This window comes from Vigna unguiculata, chromosome 2 (genome assembly GCF_037176805.1).
Source record: "Vigna unguiculata cultivar grain cowpea cultivar isolate G323 ecotype 2 chromosome 2, ASM3717680v1, whole genome shotgun sequence".
Classification (NCBI taxonomy): Eukaryota; Viridiplantae; Streptophyta; class Magnoliopsida; order Fabales; family Fabaceae; genus Vigna; species Vigna unguiculata.
In genome coordinates, this window is record NC_140793.1 from 33,845,628 (window position 1) to 33,873,574 (window position 27,947).

Here is a 27,947-nt window from a genome sequence, read left to right on the forward strand (position 1 = left end):
TTAACTTGTTTAAGATTTGAATAGTAGCTAGCAACATAGACATAAAGAATATTTGGATAGGTTTGAAGGGATGTTGGAAGGGTTATTGAGACAACTCATGAGCACTGATTAAAAAGCAGATGAAATTAATAAGAAAGTCAACATCTTGAGGGTTACAGAGCTAATGAAAATGGAGCATATGTTCTCTTCTTACATGCAAGAATCCAAGAACATGATTAAAGAAGCACAGAGAGAAAATGGGTAGACCCAATACAAAATAAAAATATTGCTGCCATGTGATTGGTAGCTTCAGTTACGTGAGTGAATTTTCATTTGATGCGTAATAAATATTGTATTGTGCATGGCATCGACCTATTATGATGCATGTTTAGTGCAAAATTTAATTTAAAATCCGATAACGTAAACATTCAGCATGATTGATTGATTGAGGATAATAATATAGGAACATCAATTGTCTGTTTTGTGCATTACACGCACGTCACAGGAGAAGAGAGGTTTAGAATAATGGGCTAAAAACGTTCCAGAGCCTTCTAAAACATATATAATTAACTCTTAATCAAAACATTAATTTGACCTGGCAGAGGGGAACGTCTAAACTCTAAAACCAATCTGGTTCTCTTTCTAGATATTCATTTTCCACCTCATAATAATAATAATAATAATAATAATAATAATAATAATAATAATAATAATAATAATAATAGTAATAGGAATATTACTATTTTAGTTCCCGTAATTTCAAGAGAAAGACCCGGGAAGTAATTTAGTGAGACAAGACAACACATTCAAGGTCTTTAACAATCACTCCTCTTCAGAAAACTAATTCACAAGAAATATTTAGCTTCCCAAAATTTGAAATTGTAAGTTTTGTTTCTGGTTTATCTTTTAAAATATAATACTTTCAGAAATGTTTCTAGAGAATATATGTTTATAATTTGTCATAAAAACATTACAAAGAAGGACAAACATTAATCTTTGAATTATAGAAAACTTCATAAATATTCCTTAAAGTACTTTTAAATGATGAAACTAAAGTAGGTACTTCCAAAAAATCTAAGTTTTCAGAATTATAACTTCCGTATAAGAGAATAACCGATACCGAACGCCGTGTAAATGTGCCTTGGCTATAACTTCTTGCATGCCAAAAATTTCAAACGCCCCTTTTTCATTCGGAAAAGATTAACTGAAACGTAGTTTTAGATTCGTGCTTGCCGATTACGGAATGAAAGAGGAGTGTTAGGTCAAGTTTTTGAGGAGCAGCAAAAAATCCTCGATAAGTTTTTGGAGTCCAGAAGTTTCCCTAGTTTCTCCATTGGTCGATCATATTGCACTGTAATGTAGTTCAAGAAAAGTTCATCAACGGAGAAATGCCGTGGTTTAATTTACTCCAAATTGAACTGTCACAGAGCAGAAAATCCACATACAACAAACATGCGAATGAAACCATTTTTAAGGGTTTTATTTACAGCAACGCCACTGTAAATTTTGACGTCTCAGCACAATATTACACACAAACATGAAGATGATGTTGGTCACACGTCATGGAGTGAACCAGTAACAGCTTGAGTTGTGAACACAAACTCAGAAAAAGAGATCACATTATGGTGCAACGGCTCTTTTCTTCAGTTGGCTGTGAGTTCACTTGCTGGAACCTGCTGGACTCAGATGGGTTGTATGTGAATTCCGAAGTATCAAGTCCATACTGAATAACCACAGTACTAGTGTTAGACAGAAAAACCAAATACATCACCATAATCATCTAACAGATCTAATAATAATGTGTGCGCGAGAATATGTATTTTTCAATTATATATTCCAAGAACAAACGATAATAGACAGTTGAGAATCTAAAAACATAACTCGACAGGACGATGCTATTTCAATGTTTCAATATTCTTATGAAAATGGAATAATAATACAAACAGGAAACTCAATAAAACTAAAATGGCAATCACATTCATAAACAAGAACAAGCTATCATCTACATCTATATATATGTGAGTGTGTGTGTGTGTGTTAGATAAAGTCAAAGTCAGAGATAAAGATTTCACCTTCTCCCGCATCCGTGTACTCCATGCATCATTTCTGCTTGGACGTTGGTCAATAGTCCCAGCAACTGGTAACCCTGTTACTGGGGCTGGTGCTGGTCTGTTGAGTAATGGCTGCCTTGGATTAATGAACTCCTCATCACTATCATAACTTGCAGGCTTATTTACAGCCCTAACAATAAGGGCTAACAAGAAAAGTAGGGCCTGTAATTTAATACACATTCCTTTAGATAATACATAAAGAAATTCCTACCCAACTTTATGTCCCGCAAACATAACAACGGGCACATTGCCCCACACACATGTATAAAGCTTTCATTACTATGGACCCCTCCTTTTCCTTCTAGTGCTATGTAAATGGGGATTCGATGAGATATTCAATCAGGTACTCAAGTACACTTGGAAAGTAAAACTAATATTATATTATATCTATACAAACAATGTATGGTTTCTCAAAGGCCTTTATCTGAGTTACAAATTTGTTAGCTGACTTATTAGATAGCTTGTTGGACCATAGACTAGTTAGTTAGATGTACCTAGTAGTCTTAAGTTCATAACCTAAGTCGTCAATTGTTGACTTGCGTAAGAAGTTTTAACTCATTTGTGAACAAAGTTTTACAATTGTGAGAAAAATTCTCTCTGGTTTTAAGAACAACACTTAATTCTTATCTTTGAATTTTCTAGTTCGAAGGGACTAGTTTTCCTGAACTAATCAATCACTATGGATAATAGCATTGATCTCCATTTCTAGATTTCATTCCACTTTTTAACTTTTCTTTTTCTACAATTTTCTTCAAATTTCATCATAAAATATAACGTGAGAGGCTGAATTTGATTCATCAAATGGGCTTTACATGATGGATCATATTCAACATCTCACATTCAGCATCCTCATCAAGAGTTAAATTATTCTCCATCGATTATGGGCCCAAGCTAAATAAAATCCTGTATAAAATGGATGGCTTGGAATCCTAGAAACAATTATCTGCCTTCCGTGGGTACAGGCATAAAGACAAAAGACTGCAAACAATACGGCTTTCTTTCAAATGCCAATCATACAACTTCTTGCTTACCTCAAAGATAACAATTCCAAGAGCAACCCATCTCACAATATTCCAATTCTCACTCAGAAATTCATATATCGCATCAAAATCTCCAGTTTTGTCTGTTGGGATTTCCTGAATGAAATATAATTATAAATGACAAATACAACTTTAATATCTGTCACAAATTACCTGACTATTTACTTACTTCTTTCCAGTTTTTGTCGAAGAATATAAAGGCTGCACATCCCAGCTCTACCAAGATCAATAATACCACCAGAATTGAATACTGTGTTGAATTAAGAAACTCAACAACAGATCCTTAGATTAGCACAGACCAATGCATTTAACTGTACATATACACCGGGAGAGAGGAGCAGACACTTAAAGTAATGTTTTCTTTGCATGAGTGGAAATTTAAGAGATCATGGAATATTTTTATAATATAGCATGAGATGCTGTAAAAGGATACACAGCTCAGGCAGCATCCATTCCGTGTTGCAGCTCCAATACAACCAAAACAAGAAATGAGAAAGAGAACTACTCCAGTACCAATAAATAAAAGAATAAACCTGCCGAACATGAAATGAAGAATTAGAGTGAGATTCGTCTTTGTCAACTTCAAAAGTAATTATGTGTTGTGTGAGTGTACTAACTGTACTATAAGCTTAAAATGGAACAGTTTCTTATATAGATGTAACATATCATATCAGTCACGACTGAAGAATGAACAAAAAGTAAAGCATTGGGATCACAGAGCTCCATAAACATACAATAATAATAATGGTTGAAGAAAACCAATGAACAAATACTATATGTGGTATTCTATGGTTGATTTTCTTTTTATCGAACAAAAACAATTAGTCAGTAAACATTCTTTCTTAATCAATGGCAAGAATAATCAACGGTGGACCAATCACACCAACAAATGAAGATGCTTAGCCTTAAATTTTACTTTCTTAAACTCTAATTATTTCATAACCACAACTCCGATTGACCAAACATTCCAAAAGTTCCACCTTGCATCTCACTAAACATGACCAAAATCAAACATAACTATATAGCAGCACAAACCTAAAACTAGAGGCTGTACCCAGGAATATAATTATGAGGTTGATTCTAACTCCAAAGCGCTGTTATCTTCAGCGTAAAGTACTGAATGCATTTGACCCATAATTTTTCAGAGCAACTCAGAATTGTTTCTTAACATGACTATGCATTTCATACAATACTGATTACTACATTGTTACGAGCCATTAAAGTAAATTTCCCCCAACACGGGGGAAAAAGCTTTGTCAGAACCCACGGCAAATTAGAAAACAGATAGCAAAAATGCAACCAAAAGTGAAACCTTTAGCAAGTCAAGAATCAACATATTTGGATATGCCCCAAAACAAAAAAAGTGGCGAGAGTGCAGAACTCATACCAAGCACTGGGCAGGTTATCAAAAAAATCGTCGGATAGAGAGACAGTCATAAGCACGGGCCGACCAAGTTGAATCAGGGCAGAATCATCACTGACAGGAGAAGTCGTCAGAGTGTCGCCATCTGAAGCTTTAGAGAATTCAACAAAAAGATAGATTCCATAGCCCACTATGGCAAGACCAGTGAGGCTCAATATGAAGTTCAAAAGCTTCAAAAGGCACTCCCAGCATCCCCTACATGCCATCCTCTACCTATAACGGTACTTCAATCCCTCCACCGCAGTTCACAAAAAGAGAACAACAATGCCCTATATATATTTTCAGCAGACAGGCACTTCCCTACAGTATCAAGTAACAAATAAATAAAAACTATCACATCAACTATACCACCTTCAGTTCAATTACAATTTTAAGAAATATGATAGCTTCAACTTGTCTGTTTACTCTTTACTGTCAAAAACTAATAACAACAATGATTTAAGCTCTGTTTGGAAAAAAGTTGAGAACGAGTTTTCTGGAATTCTGATTCACGTTCCTGAATTTAAAAGCACAAAATGAAGGAAGAATTTGTTACTTTGGAGTTAAAAGTACTTCTGGAAGTCCCGAACCGATGTTCACAATCCTCTGATGTACAAAAGACATAATCTCTCAAACAAAAAGAGAAGCCGTATACGTAAATTATACAAATAATAAATGCAAATTTCTATCCCTAATTCCTTTTATATGTAAAAAAAAAAAAAGTGTTGCTGTGTTCAGCCCTATTCGCAGTGAAGTGTAACTGAGAAAATTAACAAGAGCTTCGGCAATTCAGTAACTAAAACTACACAAATTAGGAGAAGTGAAGAATGAGTCTAAGGTGCAAGAACTTACAGAATAAATCGACGATTTCGAGTTGCAAGTTGCGAAGCGTGCTTTCCAAATTGAAGTTAGAAGGAGACTCAGAGAAGAAAACAGTGATAAAGACACAGAAAAAGGCGACAAATCACAAATTGCCACTCTGGCATAGGCAGGATCGTCTACAGCGTCCATAAAAATGTACACGATCTCCACCTTTCATTTTACAGCAAAATAATTAATAAATAGTCGTTAAAAATTATGAACCATTAGATCACTATGAACCACCAGTCTCCCTTGGTACTTGTTTGTTATTTGGGATAAAATAAGAAGATTAAAACTCTGTTTTCTAAAATTAATAAAGCGACAAAATAATTTCTAGAACTTTGTATTATAATTGTATTAATTATTGAAATTCTAGAAGTTGGTTAAGAAAATTAAAGTTTAAATTTTAAATTTTGCCTAACTTTCAAATATTCACAGAATATGTAAAAAAATATATTTAGCAAATTTGACTTTAAACTAAAATATTAAACCTGACAGGTTGGTGTGGTGGTGGTTAGGCCAATCAGGGAAGAGTGTTAGTTTTCACTTTGTGCGAACCTGTGACGCCGATTCTCATAAATAAATGATATTAGTATTTGACTTAGTGGATTTTAAAAAATTACAGGAAAATAAAACTTTACAGATTAAAATTATGCACGTTTTAATTCTAAATTGCATTTAATCTCTTAAAAAATTCTAAAAATGTTTAAGGTATTTCAACTATTGGCTTTTATCTTTTCACAATTACCAAACCGACAATGTCATTTTAATTGTTCATTTGTATATAAAAATACACCATACATTTTATTAATGCGCTTCTTAATTGTACTCACAATTTGCCAAATGTGTGATTATATTTACTTGAAAATTATTTAAGTTATGATGATAAATACATTTATGAAATATTTTTTATTTTAAACATGTTACTTTACTCATTTAATTATATTAAATTGTTTATACATCTTTAAACACGCAAAGTTAATAGTTTTTTACAAGACACCGTAGATCTTAGATATTTAATAAATAAATTTATATAAGTTATACAATTTTAAATTTAAAATAAACATATCATCATTAACAATAGCTTTTATAGAAAAACAAGCCGTGTTAATTAGGTTGTAGGAATCAAATTAAGTCAATAAGAACGTTTTCTCTGTTTGGTTTCAGAATGAAATAAAGAAAAAAAAAATCAAATAGAAAGAAGGGAAATAAAAGATAAATAAGAAAGAAAGAAAATGCTTTATATGGATGAAAAGAAATGAGAAATAAAATACTCACAAGAATTTGTCTCCACTTATATGAATGAATAGAAAAAATACAAGTAAATTATATAAAACTATTTTTATATTAATTAAAATTATTTTCTTTATTCTTTTCTACAAAATATTATTCATTATTATCATTATTTAATTTTTTACACTGCAAAAAATATTATTAATTTTTAACCAACATTCATAAGCATTATCCATCCACCAACGCTCCTTCATAAATTTCCATCAAAACAATCAGAAAATACTGAAAACCACTCTTAATTTTTTTCCTCCCAAATAAATCAAAACAAAGATGGGGTTAGGGCAAGTGATGAGCAGAGACCACTAATATGAGCATCTAATGGCTTCACTACTCCACCTAATCTTTATGAACACAAGCAATGCCACTGTAAATTTCGATGTCTCAGCACAACATAACACACTAACATGAAAATGATCTTGGCCATGTCATGGAGTGATGTGAACAAAAAACTCAGCAAAAAAAGATCACATTATAGTGCAGCGGCTCTTTTCTTCAGTTGTCTGTGGGTTTACTTGCTGGAACCTGCCCGACTCAGATGGATTGTATGTAAATTCCGAAGTATCAAGCCCATACTGAATCACAACAGTAACGATGTTAGACATTAAATAACACATGCAGTGATAATAGAGTGGGTGCTACTCTGCGTTATGAATAATAATAATAATAATAATAATAATAATAATAGTAATTCTACACTGATCTTTTTTGAAACATGTTCTATGCTAGAAGGTGTCCTGTTTTGAACCATGTGTGACATCGGAAAAAAATTAGATGATTTCACCTATAGCTAAACCTTCAAGACAAGAATTAGACAGAATGACCTACATTAGAAACTCCATAAAGTGTCTCATGAAATCTTATAACAATGTTATTCAATGATTAAATATTATACTGAAAATTGAATGACATTTTAATCTAGAAATTCATTCTACTTAAAATGCTCAGCAAATTCGTATTGCAGAGGAGACTATCACATATATGGACAGTCAAAACTAGAAGTTAGCTGAAGTTCACGTCATCGTTTAAATAAAATTGTGCATTTATCTTTTAATCTTGATGAGTCTAATTAGACCTTATAATCAAGTATTCCAACCTAAATAACTTCTTTATATATGGGACCGTGTTTGCACGTGTGTGCCCATATATGTATGTAAAAACATCCTGTGCAAAGATCATATCTATTGGCTTAGTTAAGATCTCAAACGAGGACCTAGAACAAGAGCCAAATATGCGTGATTGTATGAGAAAATGTTTGGTAACCATGACGGTAAAAATCCCGGTTTGCACCAGACAAATCTCAAGTATGTTACTATCCAGCACAGACCATGAGCACTCAAGTGTATACGAATACCATTTAAAACATAAAGACAATAAAATGCATAACAATATTAGCAAAAAGAAAAGAGATTGCACCTTCTCCCTCATCCTCGCACTCCATGCATCATTTCTGCTCGAACGTTGGTCAATTGTCCCAGAAGCTGGTACTCCTATTGCCGGGCTTGGTGCTTGTCTATTGAGCAATGGCTGCCGCACTTGCTGCCTTGGATTAATGAACTCCTCATCACTGTCATAATCTGCTGGTCTATTTGCAGCCCTGACAATAAGGGCTAACAGGAAAAGAAAGGCCTGCAAAATTTTAGGATAAGAACCCTAACCGAAATTTATCTTCCAGAAAAATAGTAATGGGCACATTACATCAAACACACATATATATAAAGCTTACATTACTATAAGCTACCCCCTCCGCTTCTGGTGGTAGATAAGTGGGCATTCGATGAAACATTTTCAATAAGGTACTCAAGTAAATTTGAGATATAAAAGTAATATTACATTATATCACAACAGAAAAATGCAGGTGTCTCAGTGGCACATCATTTAAAAAAACTCCTGAATTTCAAAGTTGATCGCTACCTTGCATTTCAACGTTCTCAGTCCTTGATATTTTCTCACGTTATCTCTTCCAGGTTTCTCTTTTTCATTGAAACATCTAATATAGCACAACTACAACTACTTTTCGTTTCTTTTGGGTCAAGAAATTAAGTCCCCAAGTATACTTCTCTAATTCTATTTCTCATCAATAAAGAAGCATGACAAAAAAGTTGGCTAATGAGTACTGGGCCAGACCTTAAAAGCCCAGTTTTCCAAGAAATGGGAAATAGGGGGCAGGCGAATCCTATTGTTGATGATGATAGACGTGTGATTACCATGAAATTATTAGCAGCAACGTGGCAATAATCAATTCATTTCCCATATCTTCTGGTATCTAGATGTTTCTATATAAAAAAAAAAAGTGTTTTTCTGCATCAACTTTTCAAGCATTCTCAAACTGTTATTTTCCCAATCAAAAATAGGTGCTGTACAAAATGGATAGCTTGATTATAATCCTGGAGACTATTATCTGTGGTCTGTGGGTACAAGCACAGAATCACATGACAGCAAAACAATATGGTTTTCCCTCAAATGTCAATCACACAACTTCTTGCTTACCTAAAAGATAACCATATTATTACTTGCTTACCTCAAAGATAACAATTCCAAGAGCAACCCATTTCACAATATGCCAATTCTCACTCAGAAATTCATATATCGCATCAAAATCTCCAGTTTTGTCTGTCGGAATTTCCTGAATAAAATATATTATAAGATGACAAATACATTTTTAACTTCAGATTACAAATTACCAGAGACAATTTAACTTACTTCTTTCCAGTTTTTGTCAAAGAACATAAAGCCTGCGCATCCCAGCTCTATCAAGATCAATAATACCACCAAAATGGAATACTTTGTTCGGTTAAGTAAATCAATAACAAATCCTTTGATTAGGAAATCAAACACCCTCGGAGAGAAGAGCAGAAACATAAAGTCATGATTTTGTTTTTTGTATATAGAGAAAATTTATGAGACCATGACATAATTTTTACAGTAGCATGAGACATTGGAATAGGATACACAGCTCAGGCAGCACCCATTCCGTGTTGCAGCTCCAATACATCCAAAACAAGAAATAAGAAAGAGAACTACTCCAGTACCAATAAATAAGTAAATAAACCTGCAAACATGATATAAAGAATTAGTGAGATATCTCTTCAACTTCAAAATTAGTTTTATGTGTTATGTATGTGTGTACTAACTGTATTATGACCAGAAAGAGATATTTTATTATATATATGTAAAATATTTAAATATCCTTACAGAAGAAAAAGGAAAAATTAAATGCGATATTTTATTGGTGATTTTCTTTTTCTAACACAAATACGTAAGTTGGTAAAAAAACACTACAAAAAAAAAAGTTAATTCAAATTCATATTCTGTTCACCAATCTAGAAAGCGCATAAAGAATAATCAATGGTGGACCAATTACACCACAGAATGAAGCTTCAACAATTTCAGATTCAAAAGTCCACCTCGTAAATCTCACTAAATGTGCTCAAAATCAAATATAATGATATAGCAGTACACACCTAAAACTAGAGGTGACGCCCTAGAAATCTAATTCAGAAGTTGATTCCAACTCTAAAGCCCTATCATCTATGGCATGTCGTACCAAAAGCATTTGACGCATAATTTTTTTAAAGCAATTTAGAATTGTTTTTTAACTTAACGATGCAATTCATTCAATACTGGTTATTACATGGTCAAATGTCACTAAAGAAGTTTCCCCCCAACCCCTGACATGAATGAAATCTGTAGCAAAACTAGATAACAGATAACAAATTGAGGCAACAAAGTATAACAAAAAACAATAACTTTATTGAGTCGAGAACAAACATAAATAAAGGTATTTGGCCGAAAAAGTAGCAAGAAGAGAGCAACAAACACACATACCAAGCCCTGGGCAAGTTATCAAAAAAGCTGTTAGATAATGACACAGCCATGATTATGGGCCGGCCAAGTTGAAGCAGAGCAGAATCATCACTGACAGGAGAAATTTCCGGAGTGTCATCATTTGAAGCTTTAGAGAATTCAACAAAAAGATAGATTCCATAGCCCACTATGGCCAGACCAGTGAGGCTCAATATGAAGTTCAATAGCTTCAAAAGGCACTCCCAGCATCCCCTACATGCCATTCTCTACCTATAACTGTACTTTAGTCCCTCCTCAACCACAATTCAAAAAGGGAATCAATGCCCTATATAAATTTTCTGCAGAAACACAGACATTTCTCTACAGTATCAGTTAAGAAATAAATATAATTATTGCACAAACTATAACAGCAGCAGTTCAATTAGAATTTTAAGAGATACGCGAACTTCACCTTGTCCATTATACTTGCTCTCTCAAAAAGACAGAAACTAACAACAATAACTTAAGCTATGTTAGGATAAAATTGTGAACATGATTTTGGGAATTCTAATACACGTTCCTGAATTCCAGAGCAGGAAGAAACTGTTACTTTGAAGGTAAAAGTATATTTGAGCTCCCGAGCTGATGTTCACAACTTCAATTACTAAGAGCTTAAAACTAAATTTTGTGTTGCAAAGCAATACTTTCTCCCCTTTTCATTATGTGCATTGGAATTCAGAGACGCAACGAATTCTGCACAAATATTTTTTCAGTTTTATCCAAACATAGACCTAATCGATTGATTCCCAAAAACATAAAAGCATTTCTAAATAAGGGAAGCGATAATAAATGCAAAATTATATTCCAAATTCCGTTTTAAAAAAAAAGGTGATGTTGCTTAGAATGTAATTGAGCCCCATTCGCATTAATTTGCAACTAATGAAATTAATAAGAACTTCAGCGATTCATTAAACGAGAAATAAACAAAGAAAGAAACGACGAGAAGAGATGAGAGGGTCTAAGCTACAAGAACTTACGGAGGAAACCGACGATTTTGAATTGCAAATTCCGCAGGTTAGCTTTCCAAAATTGAAATTGAAATCATCAGCCACAGAGAAGAAAAGAGAAAAAAAAAAAAGACAGAAAAAGTGACAAAGCACAAAATGCCACTCTGGCAATGGCAGATAATCATCTACAGCATCCATAAAATTGTACACGATCCCTACCTTTAATTTATGAACAAAAATAATTAATAAATAGTGTGAAAAAATTCAGACCATTGGATTCGTTTAAACGGCGGATTCGCTTCACCTGGTGGTTGTTCAACCATACCCCAAATTGCGGTGCGTTAAATGACATGTTTGCCCTTCTGTTCGTCCTCCAAGTCCTACTCTCTAGTACACTGTTGCAACAATTCCAAATTTAACATTTTAACGTTTTTAAATTACTTATTTTATTTTGGATAATCATTTTTAGATGACTATTAATTCACGTGCACTTAAAATCGTTCATTTTTACTAAATAATATTTCTAGTATTTCCCATGGCCTGTAATGAATACTAACAATGATTCAATTAATAGTGACTTAGTCAGCATTTATGATTATTTTTGTTTTAGCTGGATTTGAAAGTCACTTTTGCATACTATAGAAGCCTATCAACTCCTAAACTTAAAGTTATTCATCATTTAAATCAATTATGTATGTTTTGTTAATTTTAAGGGTTTAAGTTGAGCTTTTTGCTGGTAGTTTTTACCTACCTTTTTACACTATTGGGGTTCTTTAGTATTAAAACCCTTTAAAAGTGGGGATAGTGTTGAAAAGCCTTTAACACACGTGTAAGAACATAATACATTAAATGCCATAATTGTGTGTATTCTTACAACTTGATTGTGCTTTTAGAAACTCAAACCTGATTTCATTATGACCTAACAAATTATGTGCTTTTTTAGCCTCTATCAAAGGACTAAAAGCTTGGCATTTTTATAAAATGAAGTGGTTAAAAAACTAAAGAAAGAATAAATATATATTTAAGCTTGGATTTTGTATGTAATTATCTTAATTACAATATTTTGACTACTCCATATGCAACACCCATCAATTATCTTCAACATTTAGAGGAAAATATTTCATATTTATAATAATTCCATTTGATTTGAGCGAGATTATTTTTTTTATAATCCATATCTCTGGTCTTTAAACATATTGTGAAGATGAAATTTTGGTGGATAATAATACTCAAAAAATTAGCATACATATATGTGGAGCAACCAAGCACATAGAGTTGAGGGTATGTTGTGGACAATAGGAGTTATTTGGATTTGTAGAGATACACAGTAACGGAGTAACTTGTGTGTAGAATACTTCATTGTTCTCCTGGGACTTAATGTGTACTGAATTTACCTTCATAAAGTCCACATACATCACCATTAAAGTTGCTAAAAAGTATTCATGTTTTTTCTTTTATTTGAGATGATTTTAGTCTCGTTGGTCATTCTCCAACCAAAAGAGTGAGCAAATAGTTTTTATTTTTGTGTGTCTCTGTTGCTTAATCAACGAGAAGTGCGGAGTGTTCCCACTACTTGAAGAAAGAAGGGAGAAATATTTTGGTGAGACAACAGAGCCACCTAATCCATGAACACAAGTAACACCACTGTAAATTTTGATGTCTCAGCACAATATTCCACACTAACATGAAGACTACGTATAAAAAAAACATGAATATATGATGTTGGTCATGTCATGGTATGATCCAGCACAGCACGAGTTCTGAACATAAACTCAAAAGAAATCACATTATGGTGCAACGGCTCTTTTCTTCAGTTGGCTGTGGGTTTACTTGCTGGAACCTGCTCGACTCAGATGGGTTGTACGTAAATTCCGAAGTATCGAGTCCATACTGAAAAACAACAGTAATAATGTTAGGACAGTAAAACCACACACAGCACCTAATCACCTGACAGAGCTAACAAGAAAGTTAGAAACGGAAAGACTAACTGAATAATAAATCTAAAAACACTGATTGCTAACGGACAGAGTTTATTGAATTATGCCCAATGCAAAAAAGGTGTCCTGTTTTGTGTGACATTAGAAAGAATATTAGATGTAATTTAGGTTTAGCCAATCCTTCAAGACAATGAATTCAACAGAATGATCCAGATTGAAAACTTTAGAGTCTATAATGAACTTCTATAACAAATCCAATTCAATATTCTTCCGAAAATGGAATAATAATCAGTAAAGTCATTAAATTTAAAACGATCAACAAATACGTAGACCAGAAGTTAGGTGATGACCACGTAACCACTTATGTAAATACTGTCCAATCACACATTGCCTTCATCTATCATAAAAAATACTGTCCAGTCACCGGTTAATCAGTGCCACAAGGCTCACTTTCTATGTGTCCAGAATGCTCTATAATTTCTTACAATAATCAACTATTCTCACCTAACTACTCCTTTATGTGTGTGTGCCTGTATGTATAAATAAACATTCTTTGTAAAGATTCTATCTATTGGCTTAGTTTAGACCTTAACCAAGGAAGGCATAAGTCAAAGCCAAATATATGTGTTTGTATCTCGAAAACATTAAATAACCACAAGGCTAAAAAAGCTGCATAGCACCGGACACACACAGCACAGGTGTCGTACTGTGCACCAATCCAGGAGCACTCAAGTTTGTACACATAACTGTCAGGACAAAAGGCCTCCAAAAACTGCTTAACAGTATTAGATAAATTCAATTTAGGAGAAAAAGATTGCACCTTCTCCCTCATCCGTGCGCTCCATGCATCACTTCTGCTTGAACGCGGGTCAATTGTCCCAGTAACTGGTACCCCTGTTGTTGGGCCCGCTGTTGGTCTGTTGAGCAATGGCTGCCGCACTTGCTGTCTTGGATTAATAAATTCCTCATCACTATCATAATCTGCTGGCCGATTTGCAGCCCTAACAATGAGGGCTAACAGGAAAAGAAGGACCTGAAATGTCATACACATTTCTTAGATAAATATATGATGAATCTTATCCAATTTTTTATGTCGACAATGTTAGAGACCCAAAAGGTATAAGAATAAACAGGGAAAATGATATATATATATATATATATATATATATATATAGTATTACTGTATTCTCCTCCTTTGCATCATCATAGACCATTAAGGTGACCATATTGGTATCACTGCAATCTCTCTCTTCTTCCTCCACGAGCATCACTCACAACTGCCTATTCAGGCATTAATGGTAAGGTCCACCAAAGGTGTAGCATAACAATGGATACATTACATCATAGACATGTATAAAACTTTCACTAGTATAGGCACATCCCTCTTCTTTTGGTGCTAGGTAAGTGGGGATATGATAAGACTTTTTCCATAAGGTACTCAAATACATTTGAGAAATAGAACTAATATTATATTATATCTCAAGACAAAGTAAGGCTTCTCACCACACAAGAACATTGTTTCCGAAATTCCTAAATTTCAAACTTGATTGTTACTAAGCTAGCATATTTCAAACTTCTTTGTCCTTGACCTTTTCTCAATTTGTCTCTTTTGGGCTTCACTTTCTAAACTAAATATTTAATACCAATTATTATTAAACGGTACTTTTATTATCTTGGTTCAAGAAATGAAGTCCACTGGTATACCCCTATAATGTCATTTCTTAACAATCAAGAAGCATCACAAAAAAGTTGGCTAACAAGTCGCTGGATCTTAAAATCTAGTATCCAAGCAAGGGGAGGTAGGGGCAGGGCAATCCTAATCTCGGTGATGTCTCGCATTTTACTACCATGAATCTATTAGCAGGATGGTGGTAATAATTGATTCATCTTCCTTGCTTCTATGTATCTAGATGTTTCTATCAATAAAAAGCAGTGTATTCTCCTTATCAAGAATTCAATCATTCTCAATCTGTTATTGGCTCAATCATACAATGGATAACTTGCTTATAATCCTAGAAACTATTATCTGTGGCCCATTAGGACAAGCACAAAGATACAAGACGGCAAAACAATAGAGGAATGTCAATCATACAACTTCTTGCTTACCTGAAAGATGCCAATTCCGAGGGCAACCCATCTCACAATATTCCAATTGTCACTAAGAAATCCATATATTTCATCAAAATCTCCTGTTTTATCTTTCGGAATTTCCTGAATAGAACATATTATAAATGAGAAATGCATCTTTAATTTCAGATTAGAAGTTACCCGACAATTTTACTTACTTCTTTCCAGTTTTTGTCAAAGAATATAAAGGCTGCACATCCCAGCTCTATCAAGATCAACAATGCCACCAAAATTGAATACTTTGTTCACTTAAGGAAATTAATAACAAATCCTTTGATTGGTACAGGCTAATGCATGTACATATGTACACACAAATACACTAGGAGAGAAGAGCAAAAGCTTAAAATCGTGTTTTCTTTGTATATTAGTGGAAATCTATTATATCATGAAATATTTTTAACCGTAGCATAAGACATTCTAATAGGATACACAGCTCAGGCAGCATCCATTCCTTGTTGCAGCTCCAATACATCCAAAACAAGAAATAAGAAAGAGAACTACTCCCACACCAATAAATAAGAAAATAAACCTGCAGAATATCAAATAAAGAATTAGTGTGAGATTGTTCTTTGTCAATTTCAAAAAAAAAAAACATATTTGTTGTGTGTATACTAACTGTACTACGAAACAAAAAATGGAGCAGTTTATAATATAAATAAATGTAAAATGTAAAATATCAGTGATTACTCAAGAATGAATAAAATAAGAGAACAACAGGACAAAATACCTTTGGTATTTTATTGGTCATTTTCTTTTTCTCACATAAATACATTGTTCAGTAAAAAAACACTACACCAGAAAAAATATTAGTCAATTCAAATTTGCATTCTGTGCACCATTCTAGAAAGTGCATAAAGTTGATTATAAGTTTTTTTTCTTGATCAGTGACGAGAATAATCAATTATGGACTAATTACATAATTGGATGAAGGTCCAACAATGTTTTAACCATGAGGCCATGATTTATCGGCCACAAAAGTTCACCTTGAAAATCAATCTAAACGTACTCAAAATAAAACATAATGATATAGCAGTACACAACTAAAACTAGGGGCTGCACTAGAATGAAATTGAGAGGTTGGTCCTAACTTGGAAGCCCTGTCATCTCTGGCATAGTGCTGAATGCATTTGATCCAATGTTTTTCCATAGCAAATGGGTTTTTAACTCAACACTGCAATTCATTCAATACTTATTATTACATGGTTACGATCATTAAATCAAACTCCCACCCTGGAAAAAAAAAACCCATCATCATGAATGTAATCTATGGCCAAACTACATAACAGATAGCAGATTGATGCAGCAAGTTGTATCCAAAACAAAACCTTCAGCATGTCAAGAATAAACGTAAGTCAATGTATATGCCCCAAAAGTGGCGAGAAGAGGGTAGCACACATACCAAGCCCTAGGCAAGTTATCAAGAAAGCTGTCTGATAGAGACACGGCCATAAGCATGGGGCGGCCTAGTTGAATCAGAGCAGAATCATCACTGACAGGAGAAATATCTGGACTGTTATCATCTGAAGCTTTAGAGAATTCAACAAAAAGATAGATTCCATAGCCCACTATGGCAAGACCAGTGAGGCTCAATATGAAGTTCAAAAGCTTCAAAAGGCACTCCCAGCATCCCCTACATGCCATCCTCTACCTATAACGGTACTTCAGGACCTGTGCCCTATATATATTTTCTGCAGAAACATATAGCCACTTCCCGATAGTATCAGATAAGAAATAAAATAAAACTACCACATCAATTATAACGCCTGCAGTTCAATTAAAATTTTAAGAGCTAACTTAAACTGATATTCACAACTTAATGCATGTTTGAATTTCAGTAAGGAGAGGTTAAAAGTACTTTTACTTCCGAAGGTATAATTTCTACCTTCTTCGTTCAGAGTATTGAAATTCAGAATTATCAACTGAAATTCGCAAAATTATTTTTTCAACCTTCATCCAAAACATAGTCTTAATAGTTAATTTGCAAAAGACAGAAAAACATTTCCAAAACGAAAAAGGAAGCGATATGCCCCAATTATATAAAGAAGAAACGCAATTTTATCCCTAATTCCCTTTGCTATAAAAATGGTGATATTTTGCTCAGGTTGCAATCGAACCCTATTCGCATCAAAGTACAACTACAAAAATTAACAAGGGAGAACTTCTGCGATTGCTTAAACGAGAAATAAACTACGAGAAGAGATGAGAGGGTATAAGCTGCGAGAACTTACAGAAGAAATGGACGATTATGAATTGCGAAATCCGAATTCAAATTAAGTTATTCACAGGGAAGAGAAGAGATGAGAAAAGAAGACGGAAAAAAAATCACAGAACACAAAATGCCACTCTGGCATTGGCTGGATCCTCTGCAGCGTCCATAAAATTGTAGAAGATCTCTGCCTTTAATTTTACGTAGACAATAATTAAGAAATTCCTGTAAAGATATTAACCGTTGGATCCTTTTGATTCGCTTTGGGTTTCGTTATTATGCAACCAACACCCGAAATTGCGGGTGTGGACATCTATTTAAATGACATGTTTGCCCTTCTACTTCTACACTATGGATGGATCACTATAAACAGAGTTTTAATTTTATAATCAAAATAATTAAAAATAAAAGTCTTTTGTAAACATAGAAAAAGCCTGTCTTTCATAATTTTAAGAATTTCGTTTAAAAGAAAAATAATAATTATATGTTTCTTATATTTTATGGAACTCTTCATAACGATCTTTTCCGATTTACACTATTGTCTATGACAAAAAAAGGATGCACGTGGTCTATTTTTAAAAATATTATTTTAATTTGAATAAGCACATTCTATTAGAAACATTATTTTAATTTGAATAAGCACATTCTTTTAATGCTGAAACCAGCACGTGTTCCACCATTCCTTTTCACTCCTCACAGTTCTTTTATAGGTTTAGTTTCATCGTTATTAAAATAAAATATTCATTTCTTTTATAGTTTAAAGTCCAGTTTAAGGGTCTAAAGATAGATTTGAGAAAGAGTGTGAAGATGAATTTGTATGAATTTGAGTGGATAAATATGTGTTTCTTTTAATGGATTTAGAGGATAAAATGAGTGGATTTGGAAATAAATTGTATGAAAGTTAGTAAGAGATTTTAACGATGTGATAGATAAAATAATTTATAAAAATAGATAAAATTAGAAAGTTACCAAAATACCCTTAATGAAAAAAAAAATGATTTTATAATTTGATGTTATAAAAATAATTTGAAATAATTAATATGAATTAAAAAAAATAAAATTATATGAAATTTAAAAATATTATTAATTATTATATATATATATATATATATATTAATTATTACTATATATATATATATATATATATAATATATTATGAAATAAATTAGATAAAATTACTAAATTTTAAAAATAATTATTTAATAAATTTTAATTACAAATTATAAAAGATTATATTACATTAAATTATTATTTTTATAATAATAATAATTATTTAAAAGTTTAATTAATAATTTATATTATTACTATTAATTATTATATATATTAATTTTATTATTTATTATTATATTTAATTACTATATATCATTTATTTTATATATATATATATATATATATATATATATATATATATATATTGATAATAACTATTATTATTATACATATATTAGTAATTATTATAAATATATATTATTAATTTTAATAATTATTATATATATATATATATATTATTTTATATATATATATATATATATAATAATAATAATAATATATAATTATTAAATAGTATATTTATATAAATATATGAAGTACTTTAAGAAAAGAATATTTATTATTATAAATATTTGATGTATTATGAAAAAAATAGAAAATATAAGATGATGAGAGAGCAAGGTTAAATTTGTAAAAAATTCTTATACTATTGCAAATCTTTGCATTTTATGAAGATGAAAATTTGATCTGATTCCGCAAATCCGTCTGCTTATTCGCTCTTAAATCATTAAAAAGAAACGCAACCAATTTTGTTATCCGTCTGTGCAAATCAATAGATCGTTAACATCCACTTAAACGAACATGCATAAGTCAGTAAGATATTGAGATATTGTAAGTTATTATTGTTTCTCGTAAAAAAAGACAAAGAATTCTCCAATGAGACCTTAACTTATAATTTATGACGCATAAAACTTCAATTTAGATGTACAGGTATTTATGATCGTGAAGGAATAAAATATCTAATTTATAAATAAATCGTATTTTTATAATAATTATAATTTATAATTTTTATGTTAATATATATATATATATATATATATGATTTTAATTTAGATATAAACAATAACAATAATATATTTAATTTATTTTTAAAAATTATTGTATATTTTTAACATACATATCTCACATATCATATCATATTATTTCACATATCATATTATATTATTTTCGATTATTTTCAAAATAAACATATCTTATTATTGGAAATATTTCAAGTGTGAGTCAAAAGTCTCACTTTGAATATAATAACAAAGTTAATCATTATATAAGAATAAAAACCTATAACATCATTGCCTTAAGGTTTTTGGATAAAAGTAATGTCAAAACATTATATGTGTTAGATCAATGTTATATATATATATATATATATATATATATATATATATATATATATATATATATATAACCACAATCTCTCAAATAACTATAATCCATATGATTGATTGTATAAAAAGGCCACCAGCAGAGTGGCTAACCACATAATAAACAAAGTTAAACACTATATAAAAATAAAAACCCATAACACCATTGACTTAAGGTTTTTAGGTACAAGTGGTATCAAATACCTTATATTAAGATTTTGAGATAAAAATGATGTGAAATGTACCAATGTTATATATATATATATATATATATATATATATATATATATAATATAAAATCATAATCTCTCAATAATTATAACCACATATAAAAAAAATAAACCCAACACATATGCGTGTCCTGTCCAATATAGATATCGTATTCGTGTATTATAACTTATAAAGTTTGGTTCAAGTCCTCTAAAATTACTCAGAAAATAAAATTTCATGTCATATTTAAAACATTTATGTATTATTGGTTATATCAAAATAAACCTCTTTTAAAGAAAGTGATGAGTTTATGCAGCTTAATTTGGAATTGTTTCCGAAAGGTTAAAATGAAAAACTGAGCAAAAAACCAGAAGGATGGCCCCAGCCAAAATTGAGCTGCACAAACTGAATTCTATGAACTAAAAGCTGAAATAGCTGACTGAACAAATTGAATTGGGAAAGAACAAGTTAGCATCCACCAAAGCCTGGACTCATCTTTATTCACAACATTATCCTAACTACCGTTTTCCATTATTATTACTATTATTATTATACACCTCAACTAGGCCCATCTCAACAGCACCAAGACACCCCAAATCCTGATATGAAATTCTACATGGACCCCAAAATGGTCACTTTCAACCCCCCAAAATCATCATCAACTATTTTGAGCCTCAGCATTTTGTGCAAAGCTTCAACAAATGGAGCCATAAACTGCTGAGTGCTGTTTTTGAATATTTTAGTTTTTGTGTTTTGGCAAGTGGGATGAATAGGATCAATGCATTGTCCATTTGAGCTGCATTATGGTGTTGTATGACCAGACCTGACATCACACACCATATCAGCAGCTTAATAAGAGACAGCATGTGTACGGTGGGGACCACAGGTGGTCCTTGTGGTCCCAACTTCCAGCCATATCTACCACTGTGGTTGCAACCTGAAGGGAATTTTGAGAAACAAAATAACTACAAGACTCAACAGGGAGTTGATATGTGAGTGGTTGGGCAGCCCCATCATCATCATCATCATCAAAGCCACTACTCTGTGGGACCCAGTGGTGGGGTCAATGGTACACGTCAGCAGGGTTTTGGAGCAGAAGAACCCTTGTTGCCAAGAGGGATGCTAGATATGCCTTGTTTGGAGAGCTCAGCCAACACACTATCTGTGGAAGGTGCTTTGAGTCCTAAGGGCAATGGTAGCCATGGCTTGTTAATTGCTTCTTTCACAACCTTGTCTACCACCTCCTCTGCCTGCATGCATGCATGCATGCATGGAACAACACACTGTATCAGGAACATTTCATTGTACGTTCACAACTCAAAACATCAGACAAGTGAGCAGCAACCATGTCATTGAGCACTAGAACAACATTGGTCCAAATCAAATCCAATACATGCATGATCAGACACAGTTTTTTTTTCAACTAGAGATGACTTTGTGGGAGGAAAGTATTGCATTACCGGATGATGCTCAAAGGAACTACGTGGCATGATGAATCTATAATCCACTGGTTTAGGAGTCTGCAATCCAGGTATATTCTGCAGTTTCATGAGAATATCTCATTAGCATCACTTTGACAGATAATTTAACTACTATAAAGGGTAAAATATTAAGCACATGTGGCTATATTACATAAACAAGTAGCACTGAAATGGAGTCAAATTAAGTGATTGAAGCTTACTTGATTGAAGTGAAAACCAGGAGCTTGAGGAGGTGGAAACAATGGGCATCCCCAAGCATCCACATGCATCTGAAACATCAAGTCACCAAATATCACACTGCATAACATACCACAAAAGCATATTTGATGATATGAAATAACATATATTCTGCTTTTATTCCAAATAAAAAGATTACCCCTGGATAAGGCTTCCAGTTCCAACTTTCTGTAGGATGCCACAAGGGGTATGCAGGAGGCCCCCAAATCTGCACACCAGCTGTTTGACTTCCTGGTTGTCCCCACATAGGATATATAGGAGCTGGAGAAAGGGTTTGAGTAGAATGATAGGGAGGGTAGGCCATGATTGGTCTTTGCAGATAAAAGCTCCTCTGCATTGCATCTCTTTGATTATGCCATTTTCGATCTTCTTCCCCAGGTGCACTCTGTCTCTTGTGCATTCTATATTTCTGTTCAACATAAAGTTGTTACTTGATCTTACCACATGCTTTTTCTTTACTACCAGAAAGATTTTGAATGTAAAATAGTCATTTTTTGTTGCAGCATTGGGATAGAAACCATTGCCAGAAGTAAAATAAGAACCTGAAGATGGCTTGCCACATTGTGCCTTGTCAAACCTTCCACTTTCATTATCTCCAATATTCTAGATGGAATGGCTTGATCAATACCTAGTTGTTCAACAGCCTTTACAAATTTTTTATGCAGCTCGGGCGTCCAGTCTACCTGAATCCAAAATCATGTACAATAACTGTTTTCAGATAATCATACAAGGATATCATTTGCACAACCTTAAAAAGTGTTACGAAGAAAAATAAGGTTAAGCAACAAACAACACAAGATTTACTAAGACTCTCTCCGACAACAAATCCAAGTGTTTCAAGTGAAATATCCGTTCATGGACAAGATGTAGTTGAAATATTTAACAAGTTCAATAACTGGTATTTTCGAGTTCAATAATTACTATTGATATGTAGATCAGCAGTTACAAATCCAAGCTCCACAATTTTGTGCTAAACAGGCCAACACATTCTACTTAAAACAGTACACAAGGAATAGAGGTGATGATAAGAGCCACGCCATGCAATTCTATCAAGCTATTTCAGTAGGAAATCTCATTGGAAGTGTACCTTCTAAGATTGACAGCCATGGAGCAGTTAATATTTGACAATGTCTGGTATAATGTTTTCTTTAATAATTTAAAGCATGCAGCTAAAAACATAGACAGGTTAAACAAAATTTTGAAATAATTTGTAGTTACATGTGCCAAGCTAGTGCCATTGATATAAACTACATGAGCAAGTGTAAGAAAATGTTAAAGGGCAAGAATGAAGAGCAGAGTATTATTGGTGTTAATGTTAATGATTCAGCTTACTTTCATCTTCTTCCTGTTAGCTTTAATCTCACATGAATCATTAAGAACTTCCATCTTTTTTGGAGATGTATGACCATCTGCATTGCTGAGAAACTTTTCATTATGTAGATTCAGTGAAACAGCTCTCTCGCCCTTGGAACCATTGGCAAAATCCTCTTCCTCCTTAATCAGAGTCTCCTCAGGTTCAGTTGGTTGAGGAGAACTTTCAGCATTCAAATTTTCACATGAAGTTTCGACTGATTTGCATTCCCCATCATGTTCTCCACTTTCTTTTTCTGTTGAAAAATTAGTCTGCTCATGGCAATCTCCATCATCCAATGACCGTGTTCCATGTTTCAATTGTGGGGTTGAAGGAGCCGGATATTTATCACAAACAGATTGCTCATTGTTATCATCATCAAACCTGGACACATTCTCTAAATCAATCGACATTGTCCTTTTATGAGTTTTATCTTGTTCATCATTGCCTGTTTGAAGCTGCAGCACTGATTCTACAGATTCTTTCACAGGTTTTAGTGATTCAGACAGACCATTCGCCCCAGAATTAAAGGCCTGCATGAAATTCAACTGCATTAAAAACTACATCATTCATTTTATTGTCACAAAGATGTCATCGTAATGTTGCCAATACCGACAAACCTTGTGAACAACATGCTGCCAAATATTTTTGAGCTTGTCCTCAGAGAGTGGTTTATTGAGAAACTCAACGGCACCAAGCTTCAAAAGAAGAAAATATATCACAGATCAAAGCGGTACGCATCAACAATCATGAGTGTACAATATAATCAAATATTAATCCACATATACTTTACTAAGGATAAATAAACCAAAATCTTACCGCAATGCACTTCATCGTGGTGTTCAGGCACTGGTTCTTTGAAACCACTGCATTGAAAATTGTAAGTAATAAGTATCACTGGTTAGAAAATTTATAACAAGCACAAGATAGCCCTAAAGAAAACTTTGTTCTCATATTTCCCATGTCATGCTTCCTTGTAGATCCTTCATCCATTAAATTGTTAAAAGCATGAAAAAAAGTAGTCATTTTATAAAACCAAAGCAAGCAACAATCACAACACAAACAAAAGAGGAAATAGAGATTACATAAAAAGAAAATACAAGTACTACTAATTTCTATTACTCTAATAAGTGACAATTAAAATAGGTTTTGCAAGAAACAATAATTTTCGTTCTTTTAGGAATTAAATTTGAGTTGACCTGCAGACTAGACAGTTGACTGTAAACACCATGATAATGAAATTGTTGATGATAAAAAATACAAGAAATTAATTCAGGCTTGTATTTGTGCTTACTAATGGTAGGCAAGTCCTTTGCATTTTCAAGAAATTTGAAACCTCCAAGGCTGCTGCTTGTACTCACCTACAATTCAAATTGATGCCGGTGGTTACAGGTCACCACATAACAATGTAAAAAAGATCAATTACAAGTTTAAGATGTAGACATTGCAAAAGTGAGATAAACAGTGCCAAGATATTATTAGAGAAAAATGTACAAGGTGATAAAATGTTCATCTATTATCTGCATTTCACAAGGTGATAAATTATGTTTTGAATCACCTAACCTTATGCAAGAGAACTACCAACTTTTCCATATTCACCTCATTATAAACTAGCACACTAGACAGCATCCTTCTTTTGTTTACTTTTTGTTCAAATTTCAAAACTATAGCATAGTGATTTATCGCTTATACTGAAACTAAAAGTTTATTACCTCCACTATGGCAACATGGAAGCCTTGAGGACTAGTTGAGATTGCTGACAAAGCTTCATTCTCGTCATAGAAGGTAGAAACTGCACAGAAATTCTGAGGTTTACTTAACAAATTGAAGGAATAACAATAATGTACAGGAGACAAGGAAGGGTGTGGTAGTGGATGAAAAGAATGGTTTGAATTTAATTATATGCCAGTCAAAGTATAATTAGGTTGGTGTCAACTGATTCATATTCTCAGAAATTAGAAGCCCATCAAAATCCAAATGCACCACCAAAAATAGAATAGATTCATTAGTCCATAAAGTCAGATAACAGAGCATTCCTTTATCCAAAATACCTTTAGAATTTGGACCACTTCCAGCTTTCAAAACGCTTAGGAGCATATAGCCTAAAGCGCAAATGAAAACTTTTGCACCTTAATAAACCATCTAGAGCAGTACCACATATGCTAACAGCAAGCATAAAAAAAGAAGGGCAAAATCTAGACACATTTCAAACCTTCAATGAAATAAAATCCCATTCCACAATTTCCCAAAGAACCAAATAAGGGTTATCTCTAAAGCAGTGCCACTTTACAAGATGCCATTCTATACAAAATGGGGGACCAACTTTACCCACTAATTAAGGAAAGTGAGATTAGCTATGCCAAAGTTTCAAGAAGATGAGAAGTGAAACATACCAAAAAATAAAAAATAAAGGGATCCAAAAAGTCTCACCATTATACTCCATGGCCTCAAGTTGTTCTCCTATCTCAGCAGCAGAACTTCTATCTCCGTCAAGTACAAGAACCCTGAGTCCCTTTGGAAAATCTTTCCATCCTTGTAAATCATTGGCAGTGCAAACCATAGCTGGTTTGGCACCATCACTCGGCTCCCTACTGATGTAATAGATCAATGTTGACTTCGAACATAGAATCCCTTCTGCAAGATCCATGAGATCACAAGCTTGAATTTGTTTCACAGAGCACAGAGAAGCAAAGAAAAAAGAGAAGCAAAAACTCCACACAAGCTTGAATTTGCTCAAATGGTAAAAAGCTTTCAAAATGTGGAATGCTAACAACACATCTAAACTAAAGTCAGAAGTAAAACCATATCAGAGAGTTCAGTTTGAGAATCACAAGCTCTGATCGCTCGTGAAACAACTCTTAATTAAAAAAACAGAAGATTCGTACTCATTCTCCAGCACATTTCCTCCAGAAAAGAAAGAAAATAAAAAGATTTACTTCATACCATAAACTGTAAAGATCTCATTTGCAAATGAAATGAAACCTTCACAGAACAGCAAACGGACAAAGACACAGGCAAGATCTCCAACTATCATAGCAGAACATGACAAGAAACCGGGCCAGACAGCAACACAAAACCGTGAACCAACCCAGAAAAGAAGTAAACAAAACAACCTAAAGTGGAAAACATGCCATGCCATGCACATATTATAATCTAAAAAGGCAAAGAGAAAGAAAAACAAAACCAAACCAAACCAAACCAAAACAGCTGAATTCTCCAATAATGAACACATGAACCAAGGGAGAATCAACATGCACAGTGAAAGTGGTTCTTTTCCAAGGCTTTTCCTTTTTTTTCTACTACCTTGGCTGAAAGGAAAATGCCCCACCAACTCCTCTATCCAAAGTTGTGTTCTTTCTCCTCCTATTTCATCGAAGACAAAGAAAGCAAATAGAAAGAGGACAAGTTGAGGGAAGAGAAGAGAAGTGAGTAAGGAGGTTTAACTACGGTCGTTGAAGGGTGTCTGTGTGAATACTGAACAGTTGCCATCGATCCTTAACAACCACATAATATGCAGAAAAAAAGTCCATCAACTATTCTGCCACAATTTCAAGGCTCGTATTCCAAATCTACCCTCAATTTTTTTGCCACTTCTTACGTCAAAATCTTACCTTCAATTTTCTATAATTTGAGTTCCAAATAAATACATTGTCTTCCACTGTGTAAAGTTTGAAACTTTTTTTACTTTACCATGGATCTCAGTGTTTTTATTTATCTCAGAAGCAAAAACACTGTGTTCCTGTACCATGATTTTTTGTCTGTTTACTTCTTTCTTTCTGTCTTGAACCATTATGACATAATCATAATCATACATTTCTTCATTTTCTTGTTTCAGCTATTGGTGCAACAGATTTTACTGACAGATAAAAATCGTTGAAAATTCTACTTAAATTGAATGATCATTTTTTTTCTTGCGGTTTCAATACATATTTACCTTAAAACATAAAAAGAAATACCAAACTATGGTATAAGTTCATAAATCGATAAATAAAGCACTTTCAGGATACACTGCAATTGGTATGTACCACAGTTTATCATTATTAATGTGCACCTACAATTAGAAATTGCTGAAAAATATACGAAAGGGCAATGTTCCTTATCTGGTAACAATGCTAAACAGGGAGGTGGATAAGAATGTTAATTTTTCTGGCACTGACAAAAGAGCTTTTAAGTCAAATGGTATCAAAATTTATTGCATAGAGAAAAACAACACATAGATTACTCTAAGTTAAAAATCTTGGTAGATATGTTAACCAAATGACAATACGGTAAAATGTCAAATTTCATAGGTTATGGATAGAAAGAAAAAAAAAAAACTCAAAAATGCAAAATGTAGAAGTCAAGTTTTGTCCATAAAAATTTGTTGTTGTTTAATTCTGAATCTATCATCTTCCTTTGTGAAACTTCAAAGTTAGGTGAATTTAGTATGCAAGTTTCTTATTAAGTTATTGATTTGCATTAAAGATATGTTTTTCATTTTCTTTTATTTGACATTTTTTTCCAAATTTTTA

At 32.9% G+C, this 27,947-nt stretch overlaps 4 protein-coding genes across 11 annotated transcripts; all 4 read right to left on the bottom strand.

Annotated features, from left to right (window-relative positions):
- Positions 1-1,352: 1,352 nt before the first annotated feature.
- On the bottom strand, positions 1,353-5,563 carry LOC114173651 (tobamovirus multiplication protein 2A-like). Of its 3 annotated transcripts, XM_028058155.2 has the most exons (8): positions 5,385-5,472; positions 5,089-5,138; positions 4,518-4,853; positions 3,564-3,663; positions 3,300-3,380; positions 3,122-3,226; positions 2,052-2,252; positions 1,353-1,702 (listed from the first exon to the last, which is right to left on the bottom strand). In XM_028058155.2, the coding sequence occupies exons 3-8, from the start codon at positions 4,757-4,759 to the stop codon at positions 1,595-1,597; spliced, it is 837 nt and encodes a 278-aa protein (XP_027913956.1). In that variant the 5' UTR covers positions 4,760-4,853; positions 5,089-5,138; positions 5,385-5,472; the 3' UTR covers positions 1,353-1,594. The 3 variants fall into 3 exon arrangements, with proteins under 3 accessions (XP_027913956.1, XP_027913955.1, XP_027913957.1); XM_028058154.2 differs by lacking the exon at positions 5,089-5,138 and having other exon boundaries at positions 5,385-5,563; XM_028058156.2 differs by lacking the exon at positions 5,385-5,472 and having other exon boundaries at positions 5,089-5,145.
- A 1,298-nt stretch (positions 5,564-6,861) lies between these two features.
- Positions 6,862-11,658, bottom strand: LOC114173650 (tobamovirus multiplication protein 2A-like). Of its 2 annotated transcripts, XM_028058153.2 has the most exons (7): positions 11,507-11,658; positions 10,512-10,828; positions 9,636-9,735; positions 9,387-9,467; positions 9,205-9,309; positions 8,100-8,312; positions 6,862-7,258 (listed from the first exon to the last, which is right to left on the bottom strand). In XM_028058153.2, exons 2-7 carry the CDS (start codon positions 10,751-10,753, stop codon positions 7,151-7,153), a joined length of 849 nt encoding a protein of 282 aa, XP_027913954.2. In that variant the 5' UTR covers positions 10,754-10,828; positions 11,507-11,658; the 3' UTR covers positions 6,862-7,150. The 2 variants fall into 2 exon arrangements, with proteins under 2 accessions (XP_027913954.2, XP_085525644.1); XM_085669518.1 differs by lacking the exon at positions 11,507-11,658 and having other exon boundaries at positions 10,512-10,840.
- Positions 11,659-13,095: 1,437 nt separating this feature from the next.
- On the bottom strand, positions 13,096-17,930 carry LOC114173649 (tobamovirus multiplication protein 2A-like). 2 transcript variants are annotated; one of them, XM_028058151.2, is made up of 7 exons: positions 17,769-17,930; positions 16,940-17,228; positions 15,970-16,069; positions 15,699-15,779; positions 15,520-15,624; positions 14,234-14,446; positions 13,096-13,366 (listed from the first exon to the last, which is right to left on the bottom strand). In XM_028058151.2, exons 2-7 carry the CDS (start codon positions 17,179-17,181, stop codon positions 13,259-13,261), a joined length of 849 nt encoding a protein of 282 aa, XP_027913952.1. In that variant the 5' UTR covers positions 17,182-17,228; positions 17,769-17,930; the 3' UTR covers positions 13,096-13,258. The 2 variants fall into 2 exon arrangements, with proteins under 2 accessions (XP_027913952.1, XP_027913953.1); XM_028058152.2 differs by lacking the exon at positions 17,769-17,930 and having other exon boundaries at positions 16,940-17,247.
- A 2,890-nt stretch (positions 17,931-20,820) lies between these two features.
- LOC114173738 (two-component response regulator-like APRR2) lies at positions 20,821-26,961 on the bottom strand. Of its 4 annotated transcripts, none has more exons than XM_028058318.2 (12): positions 26,740-26,961; positions 25,867-26,070; positions 25,149-25,228; positions 24,731-24,797; positions 24,256-24,302; positions 24,057-24,134; positions 23,418-23,969; positions 22,628-22,768; positions 22,225-22,494; positions 22,049-22,117; positions 21,828-21,905; positions 20,821-21,650 (listed from the first exon to the last, which is right to left on the bottom strand). In XM_028058318.2, exons 2-12 carry the CDS (start codon positions 25,994-25,996, stop codon positions 21,444-21,446), a joined length of 1,719 nt encoding a protein of 572 aa, XP_027914119.2. In that variant the 5' UTR covers positions 25,997-26,070; positions 26,740-26,961; the 3' UTR covers positions 20,821-21,443. The 4 variants fall into 4 exon arrangements, with proteins under 4 accessions (XP_027914119.2, XP_027914116.2, XP_027914117.2 ...); XM_028058315.2 differs by lacking the exon at positions 26,740-26,961 and adding an exon at positions 26,380-26,619; XM_028058316.2 differs by lacking the exon at positions 26,740-26,961 and adding an exon at positions 26,380-26,616 and having other exon boundaries at positions 20,821-21,617.
- Positions 26,962-27,947: the final 986 nt, after the last annotated feature.